This window comes from Centrocercus urophasianus, unplaced genomic scaffold, assembly GCF_019232065.1.
Source record: "Centrocercus urophasianus isolate 14NV4802_14NV808 unplaced genomic scaffold, USGS_Curo_1.0 seq_22, whole genome shotgun sequence".
NCBI classification, from domain to species: Eukaryota; Metazoa; Chordata; class Aves; order Galliformes; family Phasianidae; genus Centrocercus; species Centrocercus urophasianus.
Window position 1 is genome coordinate 14,980,237 of NW_024884778.1, and position 19,077 is coordinate 14,999,313.

Consider the following 19,077-nt stretch of genomic DNA (forward strand, 5'->3'; position numbering starts at 1 on the left):
CTGATGTCTAAGAATATTCAAACTCAAAAGCTATGTAAAAACACTTTTAAATTATACGTATGTATATCATTGGTTATCAGTCAAAGCCTATGCCAAATATTTTTCCAGTTCTCTTCCCCCTGACAAGTTCATGCTTATATTGCATCACATGCCTTAACACACTGTGAGATTTCTTGCAATCTTTTAATTAAATCTCTAAGCATTTTTGCAGCTATTTTTTGTAGCAGCCACAGAGAATAATGATGCCAAACACATCATGCAATAAACCCTGTTATTAACGCAAGCAAAATGTATGAGACTTCTTCCCCAAGGACAGCACTCAGTGCCACGACATACACACTAGAATTTTTTTTAGTTAACTAGTAACAAATTATAGTCATGTATTAAAAGCTAAATTACTGATTAATTGCTACCAGAAATACACATCTTTATACAATTTTGTTTTGGATACTCGTGTTTAAATGGAACAGTACAATCACGTCTCATGGTGAGCTTGTTCAGAGATGGAGCAGCAGGTTGCAAATGGAAGGCTAGCCCACAGCCTCAGTTATTTCCAGATAACTGTAATCCACCCTTTTGATTTAAAGGCATCTACAGCCCACAGCATGGGGAGAAACCGATAATTTCCTGAGCTCTTCATCAGAGTAAATACTAGCCTTACGTCACTGATTATTAATAAATACATCACTGTTAAGTCAGCATTGTATGCTCGTGTGTACACAGTGCCGTGAAGTTACAACACCACAGGAACTTGCACTCTCCAGTCGTAGAATACCCTGGAGAGAAATGACACCAGGAAGATTACAAAACGCCCCTGCAGACCTGAGGCATACCATCAAGACACAGCATATTTCAACACGGCATCTCACTTGTTGCAGGCTCGTAAGGGCTCCCTGACTCGCTGCGGTTGAGAAATCGAACAGAAAAAGAAGGGGGAAAAAAAGAAGAAGAAAAAAAAAAACAAACAACGCAAAAGCCAAACCTCTTTTCATTCATTAAGCGCATCGGCCAGGTGAGCACCACCAGCGAGCTCCCGGTTCCTCTCCCTTCTCCTAGCGCAGTACCACAGGACGGCCGCCCGTCTGCCCATCACTCCCGCGGGATGCGCGCGCCCGCAGCACCTCCGCGCGGAGACCCGACGGGATGGTAGAGGTGTGTGTGTGGGGGAGGGGGGTCAGGCAGCGCACCTGGAGCCGTCCCGCGGGCTCCTCCCGCCCCCTCGCCTCTCCTTCTCGCCCGCTACGGGCAACCCCATCCCCTCCGCCCGCCCACGCAGCCCCACGGCGCCGGGTCCTGGCGGCACTTCTCCCCCCGCCCCGGGCCGCGCTCCGCTCCCCCTCAGCCCGCTGCTTCTCCCCTCCGTCCAGCCTCCCGTTCCCTCAGAGCCACATTCCTTCCCCGTCGCTCTAAGCATCCCCGGCGGCGTGGCCTCTTCCCCAGGCCCGGTGCCGAGCCCCCTGCCCACGCCGGGCGCAGCTCCCTCACGCCGACAGCTGCTCCGCGGTCGCCGTCGCCGCCCTTCCCCTGCGAGCCCCCGCGCTCCCGGTCCCCCTCACGGCTCCGCCGGCCCCCTCGCTGCGGGGAAAGGTCCCCCTTAGCCTGCACTAACCTGGTGCTGTCAAGTCTCAGCCGGAGAAACCGTTCCCTTCTGGTGGGATAAACTCCCCGGGCCGGCCCATCCTACCGGCCAGGCACCGCCTCCCTGCCGGGGCACCGCCTCCCGCCGCCGAGGGGCGAGCGGCGCCCGGGGTTGTGGGCGCTGCGCGGGTCGGGGCTCGTGCCGCGGCCGCCGTTGGCGGGAGAGGGGCGGGGGCGGCGAGGCGGGAGCCGGGGCTGAAGCGCGGGGTTGGAAGCCGCCCGGGACGTTCGGAGAGCGAACGGGTCAGTGAGGAGGAGGCGCTCCTTCTCCTTCCTTTCCCCTTTAGACCCGGTCCGTTCACCCGAGCCGGTTCTCTCCGGGTCCGTGCCCGTTAAGCGTAGTCACACGCGGGCACCTCGTGTGAGGACAGAGCGCGGGCCCCGGAGTGGGTCTGGAATTTGATCTCTGCTCTCTCCTGTAACTGAGAATTCAGTTCTTTCCGGCTGCTAACTGCTTTCTCTTTTGCATTCCCCTTCTCCAGCTCACTCCTCTCTGCGCTGCGTGTAGTCGCTCACCTCACGTCAGTTTGTGTCCCGCTGTGACAGGAGTAAATGCTTTTCTGAAAAGATTCTTAGCGGTGACGGAGGTAAATGAAATTCTTTTTCACCCCTAATTTTTTCTTCTTCTTTTATTTTTTTCATCCCCCTTCCCTCCCAGGAATGCAAAAAGAAGTGGTATAGGCTATGCTGGGTAAGTCTCAAGACAGAGCAAGTTCAAACAAGCATGTCACCTCCTATTTCATCCCGAGATTCTTTTATTAAAAAGTTAGATGCTGTAAGTCAGTCATAGGATCAACAGCCTTTAGAGAATCACCATGTAAGTCCAGGTGCCCCAGCACGCAGCTGTTTACCTTTAAGAACTCCTGATCACTTGGACATCATTAGAAGATTCAGAAGATCTTAAATTTGCCTCATAGTTCTTAGTCATCCAGCGTTTTGAAAGAGTTTGCTTCTGTTTGCTTTGTTATTTGTATACTGAAGGCAATTTATAGATTAGAGCTGAATACATCAAATTACCTGGTCTTCTCCCAGATACGAACTGACTGCGGCGTTTTGTTTATGAGAACAATCTGCAGAGACTGGAAGCCTTGTGTTAATCTTATGAGAATTATCTATTTGTATGGGCTTGAGGTATTACTTCTGCCTTGGCACATCAGAGAATTATTTTCAGTTTATGCTTTTCCTACTGTCCAAAAATTTTAGGTTTAGAAAAGTGGAAATATTTCGTTTTTTTCTGGATTTTTTTTTTTTTTAATACTGCAGTAATACCTATTCAGTAGTGCACTGACTCAGAACTAGAAGCCAGAGGCTGAAAACAAGTAAATCAAAACCTCAGAATTAGTTCAAGATGTCACGGGTGAATAAACAGGCAAATGTGAGTAAAAAATATTACACCAATAAAAGAGTTACAAATACTTAATACTATTTCTAACCACTTTCCAACATCTCGTGTCAATTTCAGTAGTATATTCAAAGAAGAAGGATTTTAGCTGGACACCTCTACAGCACTAAAGTTTAGTTCTGCTGACAGTAGGAAGAACACTGTTGTCTGCAAAATAGTGGAGAAAATACTTGTCTGATTTAAATGTCAGAATAACACGGGAGCTCTTCAGAAAATCTAGGCTTTTAATGTGTACTCTTTTTTAAAACTCCATGAAACTCCGAGCATTCCAGAAACTGGCAAGTAATAATGAACATCTGATTTTGAATATAAACTCATATTTGAGGCTAGACTTCTAATAAGTTCATAATTAAAGGAGGAAAAACATAGCATACTTTGTATTTTACCATTAATTTTAATAAAACTGCATGCATAAATAATACTTCAAATTAAATTACTTGGATGAAATAAAGACATATCTAACTTAACCCAAAGAAAGCAACCAACCAGAGCTTCCAGAGAATTATTACAAATATTATATCATTTTATTTATGTACAAATTACTTAGGTTTTGCAAATATGTATTTTAGCAGATTGAGACAGGAAAGAAAAAATTACTTCATCTGATTTCCTGCTTAACATGGATTTTTGTGTAGTAGTATATGGTGCTTTGTATGTTTTAGAATGACAGTTAATCTTAGTTTGAAGAATCAAAGGATGAAGAATCCATAAATTATCTTTGGCAGTCAAAAATACACCTCATTTATAATTTGAATTAATGGGCCTTCTTTATCAACAAAGACTTTTTTTTTTTTTTTCATTTGTGGAAGGTAGGAAGCTTACTGGTTTTGGTTTTGGTAAAGAAAGTGGGTTACTAATATCTATCTCTTCTAAAATGAATTCGAGATATTATTTTTACAGTAATGAAATGGCCATTAGAATGAAATTATCAGTTTCTCTAACAGGTTTTGTTTGGATCATTTTCCTGCACAGTTTTTGATTATAGGGACTTTGTGCCCTACTATCTGAATGAATTCCTAAGCTTGGCTGGGACATTTAAGCACTATGAAGTAAGAATGAAGTATTAAGCTCAGGCCTTCCTGAGTCATGGGCAGTTCTTCCCCAAGTTCAAGGATAAGCAGAAAAGGGCCTCAGCATCAGCTCTTGTTTTAAAATTGGATGATAACTTGTCTTCACGAAAGATCAATTATGTTTTAAAAGAAATGCACCTGAAATTTAACGCATCTGAAAAAAAGTCTTATTTCTGTATCGCGTATACAGTACTAATAATTTATTTTGTTTATTACCAAACTTTGAAGCAGACTGACTTGAATCATGGCAAAAATAACCCCATTGAAATGAGAAGGTACTGTGTAAAATCTCAGAATGGGTAAGAGTACTAGTGCAACCCAAATGGCCTCCCTTAAACAATTTTATGTTTTGTCCCCATATTAACAAAGGAATTTTTATGCAACTAATTCTAAGGTGTATCAGCTAGGACTTTGAAGCTTGATTTTAGATTACAATACGGAATATATTAAAGAGACTGTCTGTGATGCAGTGATTTTTACTATTGGCTTTAAAAGGGTAGAAATCTCTTAAGGATACTGAAGTGAGAAATGTTTTTACTCTCTGCAAATATAGTACTTTCAAATTTACTTATTTTGATGTTCCCATTATGTCTGTGCTTTAAGTCTCCAGGTATATTAGAGAGGTTTGAAATTACAAATCACACAATGTGTCCCACCTCGGTACATTGGAAAGAATGAAAAACTATCTAGCCAACCTTAACATCTAGAGGGCAATCTCATACTCTAGCAGCATGACTATAAATCTAGCAGTCAGAAGAATAGTTCTGGCTGTGTAAATTGCATTGTTTTAAAGCAAAAGGATCCAAGTAAACTGAGAAGCTATTCTATTTCTCCGTTTCCTACAGTTACTGTGTCTACTTTATCTAATTTATGTAATTTTTGAATTTATATATCTGCTGTTCTTTTATTGATAACAAGAATTTTGTATTAGCGTATCTTATTCTGTCTTTACTGGCAGTTTTTGGTCTTCTGGGAAGATATTTCTGTAAGAAGTATTTCATAATATTCTGCCACACGCCTATCTTGAGTTTTCACGTTCTTTCTACATACTGTTTTATTTGAAGGGAATCAGGAGTTTAAATTATTATCTGTGGAGTTGAGTGTGGAAACACAGCAAAACCTATGGTATGAAACACAGTTCTTTATGTGATGGCAGAAGACTGCTCCCTTGGGATGATTCCAACTCTCTTTGGAGATCGCACTACGGTATTGTTATGCTGCACTCAGAATGCAGTGCCTTGGATCCAGCAAAAGTGATAGGACTAGGCATAGTGCAGATTTTTCATAGATAACTGTAGAGCGGGTCAAAACAAGAACCCTTTTAACTAAAAATTATCCTCCTTTTCCTGAACTTTGAGGCTTAGATAAAAAAGATCAAAATCCAAATCGTACCTGCTTTAAGTTCTGTAAAGAGGAGATCACATCAGGCTGTGTACCTCTAATTAGAATGGTTATCATTATCTTTCGTCTTTCCCCAACTTTCAACTTCTCTGATTTCTTTTTCTCTGTAAGAGTATGGCATTTTTTAGGACTGTCTGATTCTTCTGTAAGAGAATATTATCTTCATGTAATCCCATTCTGATCAGATGGGTCTAAACTGTGTCTCTGAGATTTCAAGCAACAGAATATACAGTAATAAAGCATAAAAATCAAGCATACACTACTACCATCAGATCTGCTTGTAGATCAGAAATTGGTTTCTGAAGGAATCATCATACAAAATGTTTATGGTCTTTTTGAGTTTCACTTAAAAACATTTTATCCTAATTCATTCTGTGGTTAAGACAGATTTATGAATGTAAATGATCCAATGTTTGAAAATGAGATTTCTACAACTGTACATATTTAGACATCTTAAATTAGTAGCTGATGCAACCAAGATTTAGAGTTGTGCTAATATAGTATGGGAAGAGGGTGGCTAGTCTTGTGGTTAAAGCATGGGACTAGCTGCTGAGAGGTCTGTGTTCTATTCCTGGTTGTGTCACTGACTTCCTGTGGGTCACTGGCGAAGGCACTTAGCTGTGGTTCATTTTACTCATATATGAAGTGGAAATAATACTTTTATTACTAAAATGGTGTGAGACTGGAGTCATTAGTATTTATACAATTGCTTTGTGCTCATTGATGGTCTTGGCATATAATTGTATCAGCAGGTCAAAAAACATATCAGTAATGTAATTAGTTTCATGCAATTTGTTGTTTCTTTCTCACAAAACTATTCGTTGATTCCAGTAAAGACCATAAACTCCTAAGTGCAAAGTGTAACTGAAAATATCTAGAAACTTTGCTTCTAGGTTCAAAATAAAGTGTTTCTTCACAAAGAGAATTTAATTTTCTTTTTAAGAGTGTGAGGAAAGCATATTTATTCCCTAATAATTTTTTTTCTTTCAAAGTTAACTCTGTCCTCCCATTGTTTCTTTTGGAAGATTGCATGAGGATCACTCGATACTTCCATTTCCTATAACCTTTGTCCTGTTTTATGGAATTGGTTTCAAATACTATTTTTAAAATCTCTGCTTTTTACATATTTTACCCTAGTCTCTAGGGTGCTCCAGATAGCTGTCAGAAATACCATTGCTCAGCTAAGTGATGATTCTGTAGAAAAGCAGTATGCACTGCTACCACTAAATCCCAGTGAAAGTCATTGAATCAAGAGCATCTCCTAGCATACTATCGAGCCATAAGGATTAGTTTCTTGGCAATTCAGTCACTGTGGGATGGATCTCAATTTGATATCACAACTTTGATTTCCACTGCCGAGAGAAATGATAGAGGATTTTAAAGTGAAGATAGTTAAGTAGATCTGTTTGTTTTTTCAGATGTCTAATAAATTAGTTTAATATACTTAGATACATATAAACATTTAAACATTTTGCAGTTCTTTAGGACAGATATAGATCATAAAGTCTAAAAAAGAATTAGAGCCATTTGGACAATTACATAGATTTTTTTATTTTTTATTTTTCCTTTTTAAGACTCTGAGGAAGGGGTATTTATTCCCTCATAATTTTATTTTATTTAAACAGTTAACCCCTTAACAACATATTTACATGGAATACTTTTCTCAGTTGTTGCAGCAGTAGGGTATCTTTCAATAACACAACCAAAGGGTAAAAAAGAAGTTTCTTTTTCATCGTTGTAGTTAATATATACTAGTATAGTGCTAAGCATCCTAAAATTATATGATTTTATTAGTTATTTCTGAAGGAATCACCACAGGGTGTAGCAAAACAATAAACTTGGAAACATTATTTTCTTGCATCTGACACAATGTTTTGCATAGGCTTCTTTTTTCTTATTCCACTGCAGATGTGACCCACGAGGTATGCATCAACAAAATAAGCTCACGCAAATCTCTGACTGCTAACCTTAAAATATGGATTCACAAGCAGTGTGAGAATACTGATGGTAGCACACTGAAGAAGTCCACAAATACTCATAGTCCTAGGACACAGTGTTTTTCAGTTCTTGTTTTGTGTAAACTTACGTAGATGCTAAACTCAAAGGCCTCAGATGAGTTGGTTTGCTACGGTGTAATCGGCATCTGCTTGCTCTCTGATTAAATCTTCATCAGAAAAATGTGCTGCCAACACACGTGGAATTTTGATAGGTAGAGGCATTGCCTTTAATCCTTACTCATCTTTGAGTTTTGCTTTGCAGAAGTCCAAGAAAATAAAATATGGTCAGGTAATGCAACTTAAATAGCTGTTGTACTGCAGTCATAAATGCTTCATTTGTTGTGTTAGTTTATTAGCTGCTCTTCTGAATTGACTCTTGTTAGACTTTTTAATAAATTGTTACTTTGAAATCTTGACTCTCAAAAAATGAAGTTAATAACGTGTTTTTACACTGTGGTTTTACACTGTGCTAACCATTAGAGGATGCCAGGTAACTTTAGCAGTGAATCGGGGGCTATTTTGGGAGAAAAAATATTATAATAATTTGCAGGAAATAACCTTTTTGTTCCAAAACAGCTGTCATTGAACACTATTATATCTACAACAATTAAAATTATCTTTGGTAACTTTTAGTATTTGGCATTGCTCCATTATTGTTCAGTTAAATATTTTTCAAGTATGTTAGGACTTCTGCCCACTGTGTTCTTGAAACACTTCGTTATCAATACAGGAGCTCTTTCTCATTTGTGTTGTATTCTAATCTCTCTCATGGATGGATATTAAATATCTTCTGTGAAGCTTATTTGCCATTTTATAAAATGGCAACATGCATTCTCCTGAGCATGGATGACACAACATTTATAGAATTTGCTTTTTAATATGAAGTGTTGAATGCCAAAAAATAATAATAATAAAAAAGAATGTCCTAGCTAACATGAGCAAACATCCTGGTGAATTTAAATAGCAAGTTGGATCAGAAATGGAGGAAAAATAACATTGGGTCAGGAACAATGACATGCTGATTTGAGTCTTCTGTGTACTAATATACATACTAATGAGTATTATACATACTAATGAAAAACAGAACAGAGCAGGTTGTTATGCTGCAGACTATAACTTGGTGACAGACTGTTGCACGTAAACTTTTCTGGTCTACCCTACTTGCGTTTGAAAACTTGTTATGTTTATTTGCCTGCCTACCTTTACTGAATACAGAACCAAAAGTAATAGGTTATCAGAACAAAAGTAGAATGATATGGAAGAAAATCTGACGAAATTGGCAAATTATGCTTCATATTTAGTTGCATTTTATTTATTACAGCTCAAGTATGTTTAGTTATAAAGTATCACGAAATGGATGTGAAGTATACAAAAGGGAGAGAAAAGACAGCAGAACAGAATGGAAAAATTATTACTGGTTTCAAGAATTTAGCCTGTTCCTCTGTATTGATACCTCCAATCTTAGCTCAGAACCAGCAAGTATTTTATGGTAACTGCTTTTGCATATGGTAGCATATGGTAGCAAACTCCGTCCATTCTATCTTTTCTGTCTCCCGTTTCCTGTTTACTTATCACACAGATCTAGTCTTTTTGTCTGGAATTCTTTATTCATGACTGTACCTTTTAACATTTATTGGTTAGAAACCTCAGCTCTGTTTGTACAGGTTGTTTTGCTGGTTTGTTTTTTTTTAATCTCTGCTTTTTTGTTACAGAATATTCCCATTTTTTTTAATTGTGTGATGTGATCTCTTACAGCCTGACCTGTGCACCAGGTTAAGTTTTTATGTTTTATCAACCCTTCCAATGTTTATACTTCTGAGAAACCTTCCTTGTAAATATGTATGCATTTCTATTACTGGCAGTTTTTTCTGAAATAGAGGACAATATCTCTATTTCCAGTTATGTTAATTTGCTTCCCCAATATTCTGAATCCACTTAAATTGGGAAGGACATACAGCGATTTATGGCAGTCAGCTGAAACAAAGAACAAAGTAAACCAACCTGCTTCAAGATCCATGGATATGACAGCAAACCAGTTTCCAGAGGATAAATTCAGCTCTTTTTGATTGCATTATTTTCCTGTATTTTAAGAGTGGTTATTAGAATATTTCATAAGATGTAGTAAAGATATTTATAAGAGCATATTTTGTATATTCCCTCAGACATGTGAAAAAAATAATTCTGCAGCTATTTATTCTAACATTTTGAGTAGTGCTCACTTGCAGCTATGCTTTTAGTTGTAACAACATACAGCTTTTCCATATGCCAATTATGTATTACCTACCCTGTTCATTAAGCTTAAATAATAACAGTGAAGCTGTTGCTGAAGCTCTTTCATATGACAATTGGATTAAATTATATTTTTTTCCTTAATTAATTTAAAATTGAAATATGTCCCTCAACCCATATTAAAAGCAGAGAGTTGCCATGGATGCATGCCAGCCTTGTGAAATCCCTTTTAAGTGAGAAAATTGTTTTTCTATCTTTGGTTTGATTACTAGTCTTTTTGTACCCATCCAGTTTCAGTTAGAGGAACATTATCAGTCTGCCTGTGCCCCTGAGCTTTGAAAAATCATCTCTTTACGCTTCTGTTTCTATTGAAAAAGCAGGCACACCACTCTTGCTGATGCATTAAGACACAGCACAAGTGGGCATATCCTGCTGCCAGAAATGTGCACACATGTGACTTACAACAGGAATTGTGTGGGTGTCCGAGATCAGAATTTGGTCCAATGCATATGCAGCCTGTATTAGCATCCTCTTTTTCTGTGCAGTAGCTTCACCCAGTTTCCAAAAAAGGAAAGTCTACATCATGATTTGCAGTTGGGGTCCCTGAAGTCTGGCTGGGGCCGTCAGAGGTTTGGCTTCCTAAAGGGAAGGTGAGAAAAGGGAAAGCAAGAGAAAGGAAAGCAGGGAAACTCAACTTAGTTGATAAATTATGTATATGGTAGGGGTGGGGTCACAGACAAAAGGAAAGAAGGCTTTCAGAGGTTTCTTATAATTAGGAGCAGATTTTCTGTGCTCTTCTGACCTCGTTATTACAATAATGAAACACTGCCTTGATTTTCTTTTTGTGCTCGAGGAAGCAAGGAACTAGAAGGGCTCTTCCAAACTCTCTTGGGTACTTTGCTGCAGTGATAGCAGGTGTACACTTCGGAACACATCTTTTAGTAAAAATGGCATTAATGAACAGCAGTTGTTTTTTTCTTCTGATTCTCTCTGCTGTTTTAGTTAGATGCCTTTCCTGTTCTCAACTGATGCTGAATGCTACTAAAAGGGAATAAAGACTAACATGAACTAGTTAAAAGAAATACTTTCTTCATTTATACTTGTGCCTATTGTGTAGGGCACAAGGTTGACAACAAGAATCCCAAATGTCAGACCAGATTAAAACAACTGTTAGAATCATGATCTTTCCTGACAAAGACTTTCCTAAGCCTTTAGATCAGTTCATATAATAATAAACATTAAGGAAAAATAAAAGGAGCTTAGGAAGGGTTAAATTCCTAGATCTCCATTCTACTGTGTTTAAACACATTCCTAGAGACACAATAGAAACACTCCTATGCACATGCTGGAGGCTGCAGTTTGTCTGAGACGATGGAAATCAGTGCTCTTCAGTGCTGAAACTTTCTGCCCTGCCTGAATGGTGCATTGGCCTCTTCTCCCAGGTAATTAGTGATAGGATGAGAGTTAACGGCCTTTAAGTTGCACAGGGGAGTAAAGTAAGGTCATACACATTAGAACATTTGGTGAATAATTTTTTCATTTGTTTGTCTTTCCAGCTATAGAATTTCTATTTCTTGTTTATTGGTAAAGTTTTTAATGTAGGTTTTTCGTTGCTGTTGTTGATGCTGTTACTTTCTCTTTTGACACTAGAATTTTACACCTGCTTTCTAAAAAGGACTACATTTCTATGTTTATTACCTATCCTGTGACTAGGAAAAATTGCAGGTGAGAATTACCTGCTCTTAGGTGGATATCTTTCGCTAGTAGTTTATGGTGACAAATGTTAAACATTAAAAATCTGTACAAGATGCTCTGAGTAGATAAATGACTGTAATAACTTAAACTCTTATAGCAGATGTTAATTAGGCTGTGAGTAATTTTTAAAGCATTGCTCTAGTGATAGTTTCCAGACTGTTCTTTTTTAAAAGTGGCTTTAGCTGTTTCTGGAATACAAGTGAATAAAAATATTTTCATAAGTTATTACTTCTAAATGCTGTTTTGGCTGCTTACACCAGCGAGACGATGTGATCTGCTTACGGACTTCCTTGTGGAACTGAAGGGTTGAACAGTACCTCGACTGATTCAAAATTTGAGAAGGGTTTCTGTGTCACTCACAGTCTTGCATACTCTGCTTTAAAAGTAGCGTTGTAGTATTGGTGTTTGGACTTACACCACAGTACCACGTGTACACACATCTACTGTCACTTCGACAGAACTGCTCATTTTAATGTTATGTACGTGTGTGCCTTGGACTGCAGGAATCAAGACTCAACTTATGTCTGACTTTAAGATAGGAGAAATATAATATCTTGCTGCTTTCCTCCTAGTTTGGGGTATTTTCTGAGAGGATTCTTTGTCCCAGATCCTTGTTTTTAAGGTTCATGGTCTGCAATCTATAATGGAAAACAGCCATATGTGATCTGAAGAATAAAACGGTTACTTTTCTGTGCCTTTGTTTCCTGACTGTTAAAAGCAGTTTCAGATTCCTGTAGTTGCATAGATGAAAGCTAGAAAGCAGAGATAAATATTTGTTCATATAAACAAACAAACAAACAACCTCAACAAATAAACCCCAAACCTGCTTCTCCTACAGAGAAAACAAAACAAAACCTTTCATGAAAGGAAACTGACAGCTCTTGTTTGGACTTCCAAACACATGCTTCCTAACTATAAAAAATAAGACACTAGAAATGGCAGAAGTGAGAGAAATAGCTTCTGTAAAGATATTCAGTTCTGTGGGACATTCTATAAACACCTGCTTTACTCAAGCGCTATTTGTGCCTGCAAAAGACTCAGATTGTCCTTCTCATGGATGGTTTTTCCCTGAATCTTTTCTGTGTGTGCAGGTGTTCATTTATCTCTTCTCCTTAACTGAGTGCCAGATATTTTTGCCACTTTGTCGGTGGCTTGTGATGATGTGTTAAGACTGGGAACAAGTCCTGACATCTTTATGCACAGAGATTTTGCATTATCAGAAAGTTCTTGATTGATGTAGTGACTGCTTGGACAGAATGGGTGTACAGACATAGCAAGAATCATGTTTATGTTTAATAACCACACACTAAAGAAGTCACCTACTAATTAGTAGTGATGTTTTATTAATAAAAAATGGTAATATTTTCCTAAATTCCTTCACAATTTAAATGGGCTTCTATATTACAAAGACCCTTGAAAGACAGTTGATGTAATTTGAGTGTAATAGTGTGTGTGAAGCTGTACTACGGTGGTAACAGAGCTGCACAGAAATTCATAGCGTTATGACTTGCTGACATCAGGGTCTTGGCCCACCTATAGAAGTTGAAGGGTCAATTGACTCAGTAACCATCTATGCTGTACTTCTAACAGCTGAAACTAGAGAAAGAGGTAGAAGATGCAATAACTACATAGATTCATATAAAAAATGTAACTGAAACAAGTAATCTAGAAAGTGATGTGTTATAACTCAGAACCTTCCATCTGTGTCTCTAGAGATGTGTTTGGATTGCAAAGAATTAGCTACAAATTTGATGGAACTACTTATAAGGAGGTTTCTGTGGTTTGTGTTACGCAGGGGATAAGATCAGATCTGTCTTTAATATCAACAGTATCTTTCTTGATGTGCCTGAATTTTGGTGATTGGTACTATCAAGCAGTTATTTGAGGTGCCCTGATACATTTTTTCCACTAGGGTAAGCACACTAATTAATAGTAAAACCCATTAAATATTTCTCTTAGCATCAGATTGATCATCTACTGTTTTTATTCCTCTGTGCATTTCCCCTGTCCTTTCCATAATTGGAATGAAGGAACATCAGTTCCTCCATAGCTATTCACAGTACTTCGTTCCCTATGTAACACTACTCTCGCTTTATAGTTTAATTCTGTGAAATTCTGTATTTAATATCAGCTTCTTAAATGTTTAGATTTACCACTTTCTGGTTCTTTTCTAGTTTTATAAAATGTGAATCATTTGGCAAGTCTTAATCATGTATGTTCTGCCAAAAAGCCAAGGAGCTGATTGAAATACTCTGAGTATTTCAATTTCAATCTGTGGGCCAAATTCACAGTTGTCATCAGCTCAGTTGTCGTAATCACACAGCTCCACAACAGTATGTGGAAATATGCCGATACAAATTGAGACTATAACCTACTATCTGGAATTGAGATCCGTTGTTTAGTTGCCTGATGGAAAGGAAATTTTTTAAACATCCTGATGGTGTTTTCTCCAACAACACGGTTTGTCAGTAATTGCTACCTTTGTCCTCCTCATTACAGAATGTGCTATATCTAGCAGCTAAGATGAACTGTTGTACCATCCAGGATTGAATGGGGCAGCGGTCACATCCACTCTTGGCAAATATTTTCAGCCTTGGATCCTGTTTCTTGCATCCTGATGCTGAGCGTTCTGTTTACTACAGTATTCACAATAGCCTTTGAGAACGAGTACTCTGGGAACACAATAGTGTACCTCCAATAGAATTGCCAAGAGGAAAAAAAAATAGACTTCCTTCTTTGGCAGTGGTCAAATATAGGTAAGGCTAAGCAGCATTTGTAGCCAGCAAGAAGGGCATAACAATATATTTTGACTCAAATAAGTTAAATGAAGTTTCCTAGGTTTCCTTTCAGAAACTGTTCTGTTTTGTTTTAAATCTGTTCTGTTTTTGTTTTAAAGGGGAATTCAACTTTCCTTGTTAAGGAAGATTGCATATAGAGGATAGAGGGAAGGAGGATATATTGAAGTATTTATGGAGAAAGGAAACTATGGAGGTCTTGTAATTCACCATCTGCTATAGACCATAAGTAACAGGGAACACAATTTAACATAGAGAATGCCAGGAGTACCTATGAAAAGTATTAGGATATCTTGTTTATAGGCACTGTGTCACAACTACTTACTTAATGTCCTTAAGAGAAATGATAACATGAGTAATGTGCAGTGATATCATGAGTGTAATGTGGGTATTTCTGGGACTACAGGGACAGAATGAACCAGAATGGAGAGAACTACTACTTCTTACCATGTAAACTGCTACATTCTTAATCTAGTTTCCAAGAAGTCTGAATTTTTTTCCTGTTTAGGAGAGAGATAATGTGAGGTAAGAAAGAAGGAAGAGATCCATTCTGCTTTTTCCTTATCTTCTGTGAAGAATGTAGACAGAGTGCTGTACCTGCCACTGGGGATGGAGACCAAGCATACTCCTTTTGGAAACAATATAGCAGACATAATGGTGCTAAAGGACTGCGAATGCTTTCCAGGTTATACTAGAAAGGAGAGTAACAGTGAAGAAGTAGAAAGATAAAATCAAATCTAAAAGAGAATTTTTATTTCTTTGTTAAAGTGAAACAAAAAAGGATAGACATTTAATAAAGAAAGAAATAGAAAAAATAAGTGTGTAGAGAAACTTTGGCTTCTGAGTCCCTCATCATAATTTCCTTACAGACTGTTACAAACCTTAGCTGTGTGGATGCTGATTTTGATTTTGCTAACAAAAATGACAGTTGTAGTCTCCCAACTCAGACATTAGCCTGATTGTGGCTGTGATACATGCTTGAGGCTATTTTTCAATTATAGTGTTAGTTAGTTGGGTTTTTTTTAAGCACTTACAACAGAACTAGGCAGACTTACACACCAAAATTTCAGTAAAGCACTGTACTTAGGAATTCCAGAGGTCTGGTGAAACTTAGCATTCTATGGCTGCCTCTTTTGCTTATCTTTACTACACTGCGAAGGACTCTGACGCCACTGCTTTCATTCTCAATTCATTTGGAATAAAATAGGGCTTGTATCTTAACCAAAAAAAGTACAAAACAAACACAAAACCCCCCACTCTTAAGTCTTTCCATAATCTCGCCTTTTTATTCAGCAGTTCTAATGCCCATGTTCCACTGATCACACTGAAGTTGCTGGAAATTGTGACGCCATCAATAGAGTGTAGGTGAGATACACATGGGTCATCCTCAGGGCAGGTGTACCCCGGTAAGGCATTTTGGAAAGTGCTTTGTGCTGTACTAGCCAGATGCAGTGATTGCTCTGGGGAAGGGGAGGATGCGAGATGAGTGTGGGCGGTACACGGTAACTCGCTGTGGTTGGCTGAAGGCTCAGCTCAAGTAAAAATATGCTGACTTTTGTATGTATGTGATAAATGTGTTTTAAGAATAGCAGTGATTTCTTAATCCAGTTTTGCAAGTACAAACAATTACAATGTCTTGTAAAATAGCTGCTTAGATTCCATAGTCCCAATGTAACAAAGATCAAAATACTTTTCTGCTTCTGATGATCACTTCTACTCCTGACTGTTTGGAGGGGTAAGGGAAGGAATACTAGAGTTTGAATCTTTATATCTGACTTCTTATGTTGCAGGAGAAAATATCAGGAATGGATTCTGCCCTTTTATTCTTTCTTCATGAATGGCAGTAAATATTTTTGTCTTTACATGGAGTTGCTGTTTCATGCTATAGATTGGATGTGGGGTTTCTAGCAACCTGGTGCCCATTGAAGTACAGAAGAAAAGTTATTTACTTCAGGACAAAGAGAAACGTTGCTGAATGTGAGCAAAGTGAATTTTTGCTTAATGCTTTCTACATTAGTGATGAGATTTATGCTTTATAAGACATGGGAGATGAGAGTATCTTACATCTATATGCCAATATTGAAAGGAAGAGTTAAGCTCTAGATGCTAAAAAGAACCTAAATCTGGATCTCCATTTAAAACGAGAAACATGCAGTGCTGTGGTGTTCGCATTATAAGCCCAGTCCTCAATGAACAGCAGTTTACTGGTATTTGATCAGCACAGTGTGACGCTGTTGGAAGAATTTGGGTTGAGGATTCGGGAAGGGGAAGAGAGGTGAATGTGCGTGGAAGATAATCCCAGGACTGATTTGACATACTGTGTCTGAATTGTCTTGCTTCCCAAGAGTGGGAAGTGTTGTTCTAATACTAGGCTCAGCACAAAAGCAGCTTACCATTTTAAACCAGGACTTACAGAGTCCATGTACCAAAGATACAGGACAATAAAGTTATGGAAATGTGTTTTTGTTGTTTGTTTTTAACAGGTATGCTACACTGTTAGGAGTTTAATTGCAATTGTATCTTTCCTGTAAGTAGTGCAGCCAAGACCTTTTTCAGAACCTAGAGGTAGAAAAATAGGACTTATTTCTCTTCTTTTTCTGCTCTCTCATTTTCCTCCCATCTCTGTTGTCAACTGGGGGGAATTTGGCAGTGTGGTTGTATGTGTACATGCACTTGGGTTGAGGCCAGAGAAACAACCCCAAAAGCCTCCTTCCTGCAGCTGTAATAAACAAGAAAGTGAAATTTAGTGCTTGCATATACTCAGCCAAACAACTTGACAGGAAAATTTTAATTGTAGGAGTGGAATTTTTGTTGTTTGCTTGTTTTGTTTGGTGTTATTTTTAGAGCACTAAAGTTTTTCTTTTCTAGCAAGCTTTTAAAATCACGGATTCATTTTCAAAAGGATTTTATTATCATAGGTAAAATATAGGACATAATTTGGCTCTATTTCTGTAGGTCATTCAGTTATTTGTAGCCTGTTGTCTCTCTGTTAAGTTGTATTATTTCCTCTTTCTGCAAACCCTTTTCACATGTTTTCTTATTGTCTGGAGGCGGAAGTTTCCAAGCTAATGCTGCCCAAGCTGAGTTTAAAAAAAATTAAAAATGAGGAAATGATTAAATACATTTGAATTTTACCATGCTTTCAGTTTTAATAGCACTGGGGCTCCTAACTGCCATTTAACTATTTTGGAAGGAAAACTAATACAACTTGGTTGTTATAACACATTTAGTAATAATCCTGGTTGCTTTTTGGCAGGAGAATTTGCCTAACCAAAAAATGCCCAATTCCATTACACCATGAGGGGTGACTCCCCCAGTCACTGGGAGGCACGGGGTTCAGGGCATGTGATTAAGCAGTTATATATGGCATTGCCCCCTGCTGGAAAGCGTGTGGAATACTATTCATTTTTCATAACACTTCAGAGGAATCTCTTCTTTTTCTCAGTCACTTGGGCATTATGTCATGCTAGGCATGTTCTTTCTTCCAAAATGATGAATGGGTAGGGTTTTCAATACTGAAACTGGACTTAATTGAATAACAATTTCTTTAATGCTCCTGTAGTATTGAGACAGTGGACGCTTTATTTCAGAACCAAAGGAAACTGAAAGCTGCTTTACCCAGATTTGTTTGCTGTAACCAGTGTTGCTCTTCCAAAATGCATCTATTTGATGCTTTGTTTAGTGCTTTACATGTTCGTGTAATAATAAGCATTCATTCTATTATGTTCTCTTTCAGGTAAGTTCAAATTCAAAACCTAGGTGTAAAGGTATAAAATTCTTCCGTGAACAGTTACAAAGAAACTGCAATTAACTAGCAGCCACCTCATCAAATCAATAAGATTGATCTCATACATGCTTTCATCGGACCAATCCTACCAGGTGTTTATCTGACATTGGGGGAACTGGGTGTGGTTGCAGTCACTGAGCTGGTGTAATGCTTTAGTTTCCCATAATTAGTGTAAACACAGAGAATTTACAGCACATGAACATTGCACTAATAGCAGTTCAGCCAATAGTGAGTCATTAATTCAGTACTACCCAGGATCTCTGCGCACCGCAGGAGGGATAAGATGGAATTAAAGCATCCTACTAATTTTCCTTCTTTTTGCTTCTGTTTTTGCTAATATTTTAAGTGATCCAGTATTTTAATGGAAGCTTTCTAATACTGAAATGTTCACTGTGAGATTATTTTTAATATTAGTCTAAGGGAGCCAACAACCAAAGAACAGTTGCCTAACATCTCTAGTGAGAAGATAGTAGACTTGGAAGATCAATTCTAACTAAATCTACTGAATGGAAGAGAGAAAGTAGGCCTTTCACAATGAAATGAGTCTTTGGTATACATTTTTAGTACGTTGTTAAAAAGCTGATGTCCTCAGAATAAGAAATAATACAAGTCACTGAGACACACACAGATTACACACATTGTGAAGCAAGAGACTGATGTGAACAATCTTTTCTCTTAGTAATTGAAAAGCATTTCAGTTGGAGTAAACTAGTAAACAGGTACCAGGTACATAGACATAGATAAGACTGCAGAATATTTTGAAGTTTAGGAGTATGTCTTACAGATTTGGGTGGACTTCGTTTATTTTGAACTCTGCTTTTGGGAAAAATCCTCTTTCTCCTCGATGCAAGAAAGCCCTGCTGAGACTTAGGGCTAAGTTCTTTCTGCTCACTAGCTGGACAGATAGCACACAGGGATGTAGTGCAAGCACAGCTGAACAACCATCTGGGCTTTGTCACTGCAGCTGGCACTGCACAACCTGCAGTGTCTGTTGGCTCTGTCA

The 19,077-nt window shown here is 38.3% G+C and overlaps 2 protein-coding genes across 15 annotated transcripts in view; one reads left to right on the top strand and one right to left on the bottom strand.

The window, feature by feature from the left end:
• PPARG (peroxisome proliferator activated receptor gamma) overlaps positions 1–1,702 on the bottom strand; it is a 52,870-nt gene extending 51,168 nt beyond the window's left edge. The window contains exon 1 of one of the 2 annotated variants that reach the window (XM_042823602.1): positions 1,610–1,702. Coding sequence is in view for 1 of the 2 variants with exons in the window: in XM_042823601.1 (XP_042679535.1) it covers positions 983–992 (10 nt within the window). In the remaining variant the exon portion in view is untranslated. Of the gene's footprint in view, positions 1–982; positions 1,105–1,609 lie in introns of those variants that run through there. The other variant, XM_042823601.1, reaches the window with a different exon arrangement.
• TIMP4 (TIMP metallopeptidase inhibitor 4) overlaps positions 710–19,077 on the top strand; it is a 109,496-nt gene continuing 91,128 nt past the window's right edge. For 12 of the 13 annotated variants that reach the window (XM_042823611.1, XM_042823616.1, XM_042823612.1 and 9 more), the window contains exons 1-2: positions 1,797–1,881; positions 2,121–2,225. The gene's annotated coding sequence lies outside the window, so the exon portion shown is untranslated. Of the gene's footprint in view, positions 1,013–1,796; positions 1,882–2,120; positions 2,226–19,077 lie in introns of those variants that run through there. The other variant, XM_042823618.1, reaches the window with a different exon arrangement.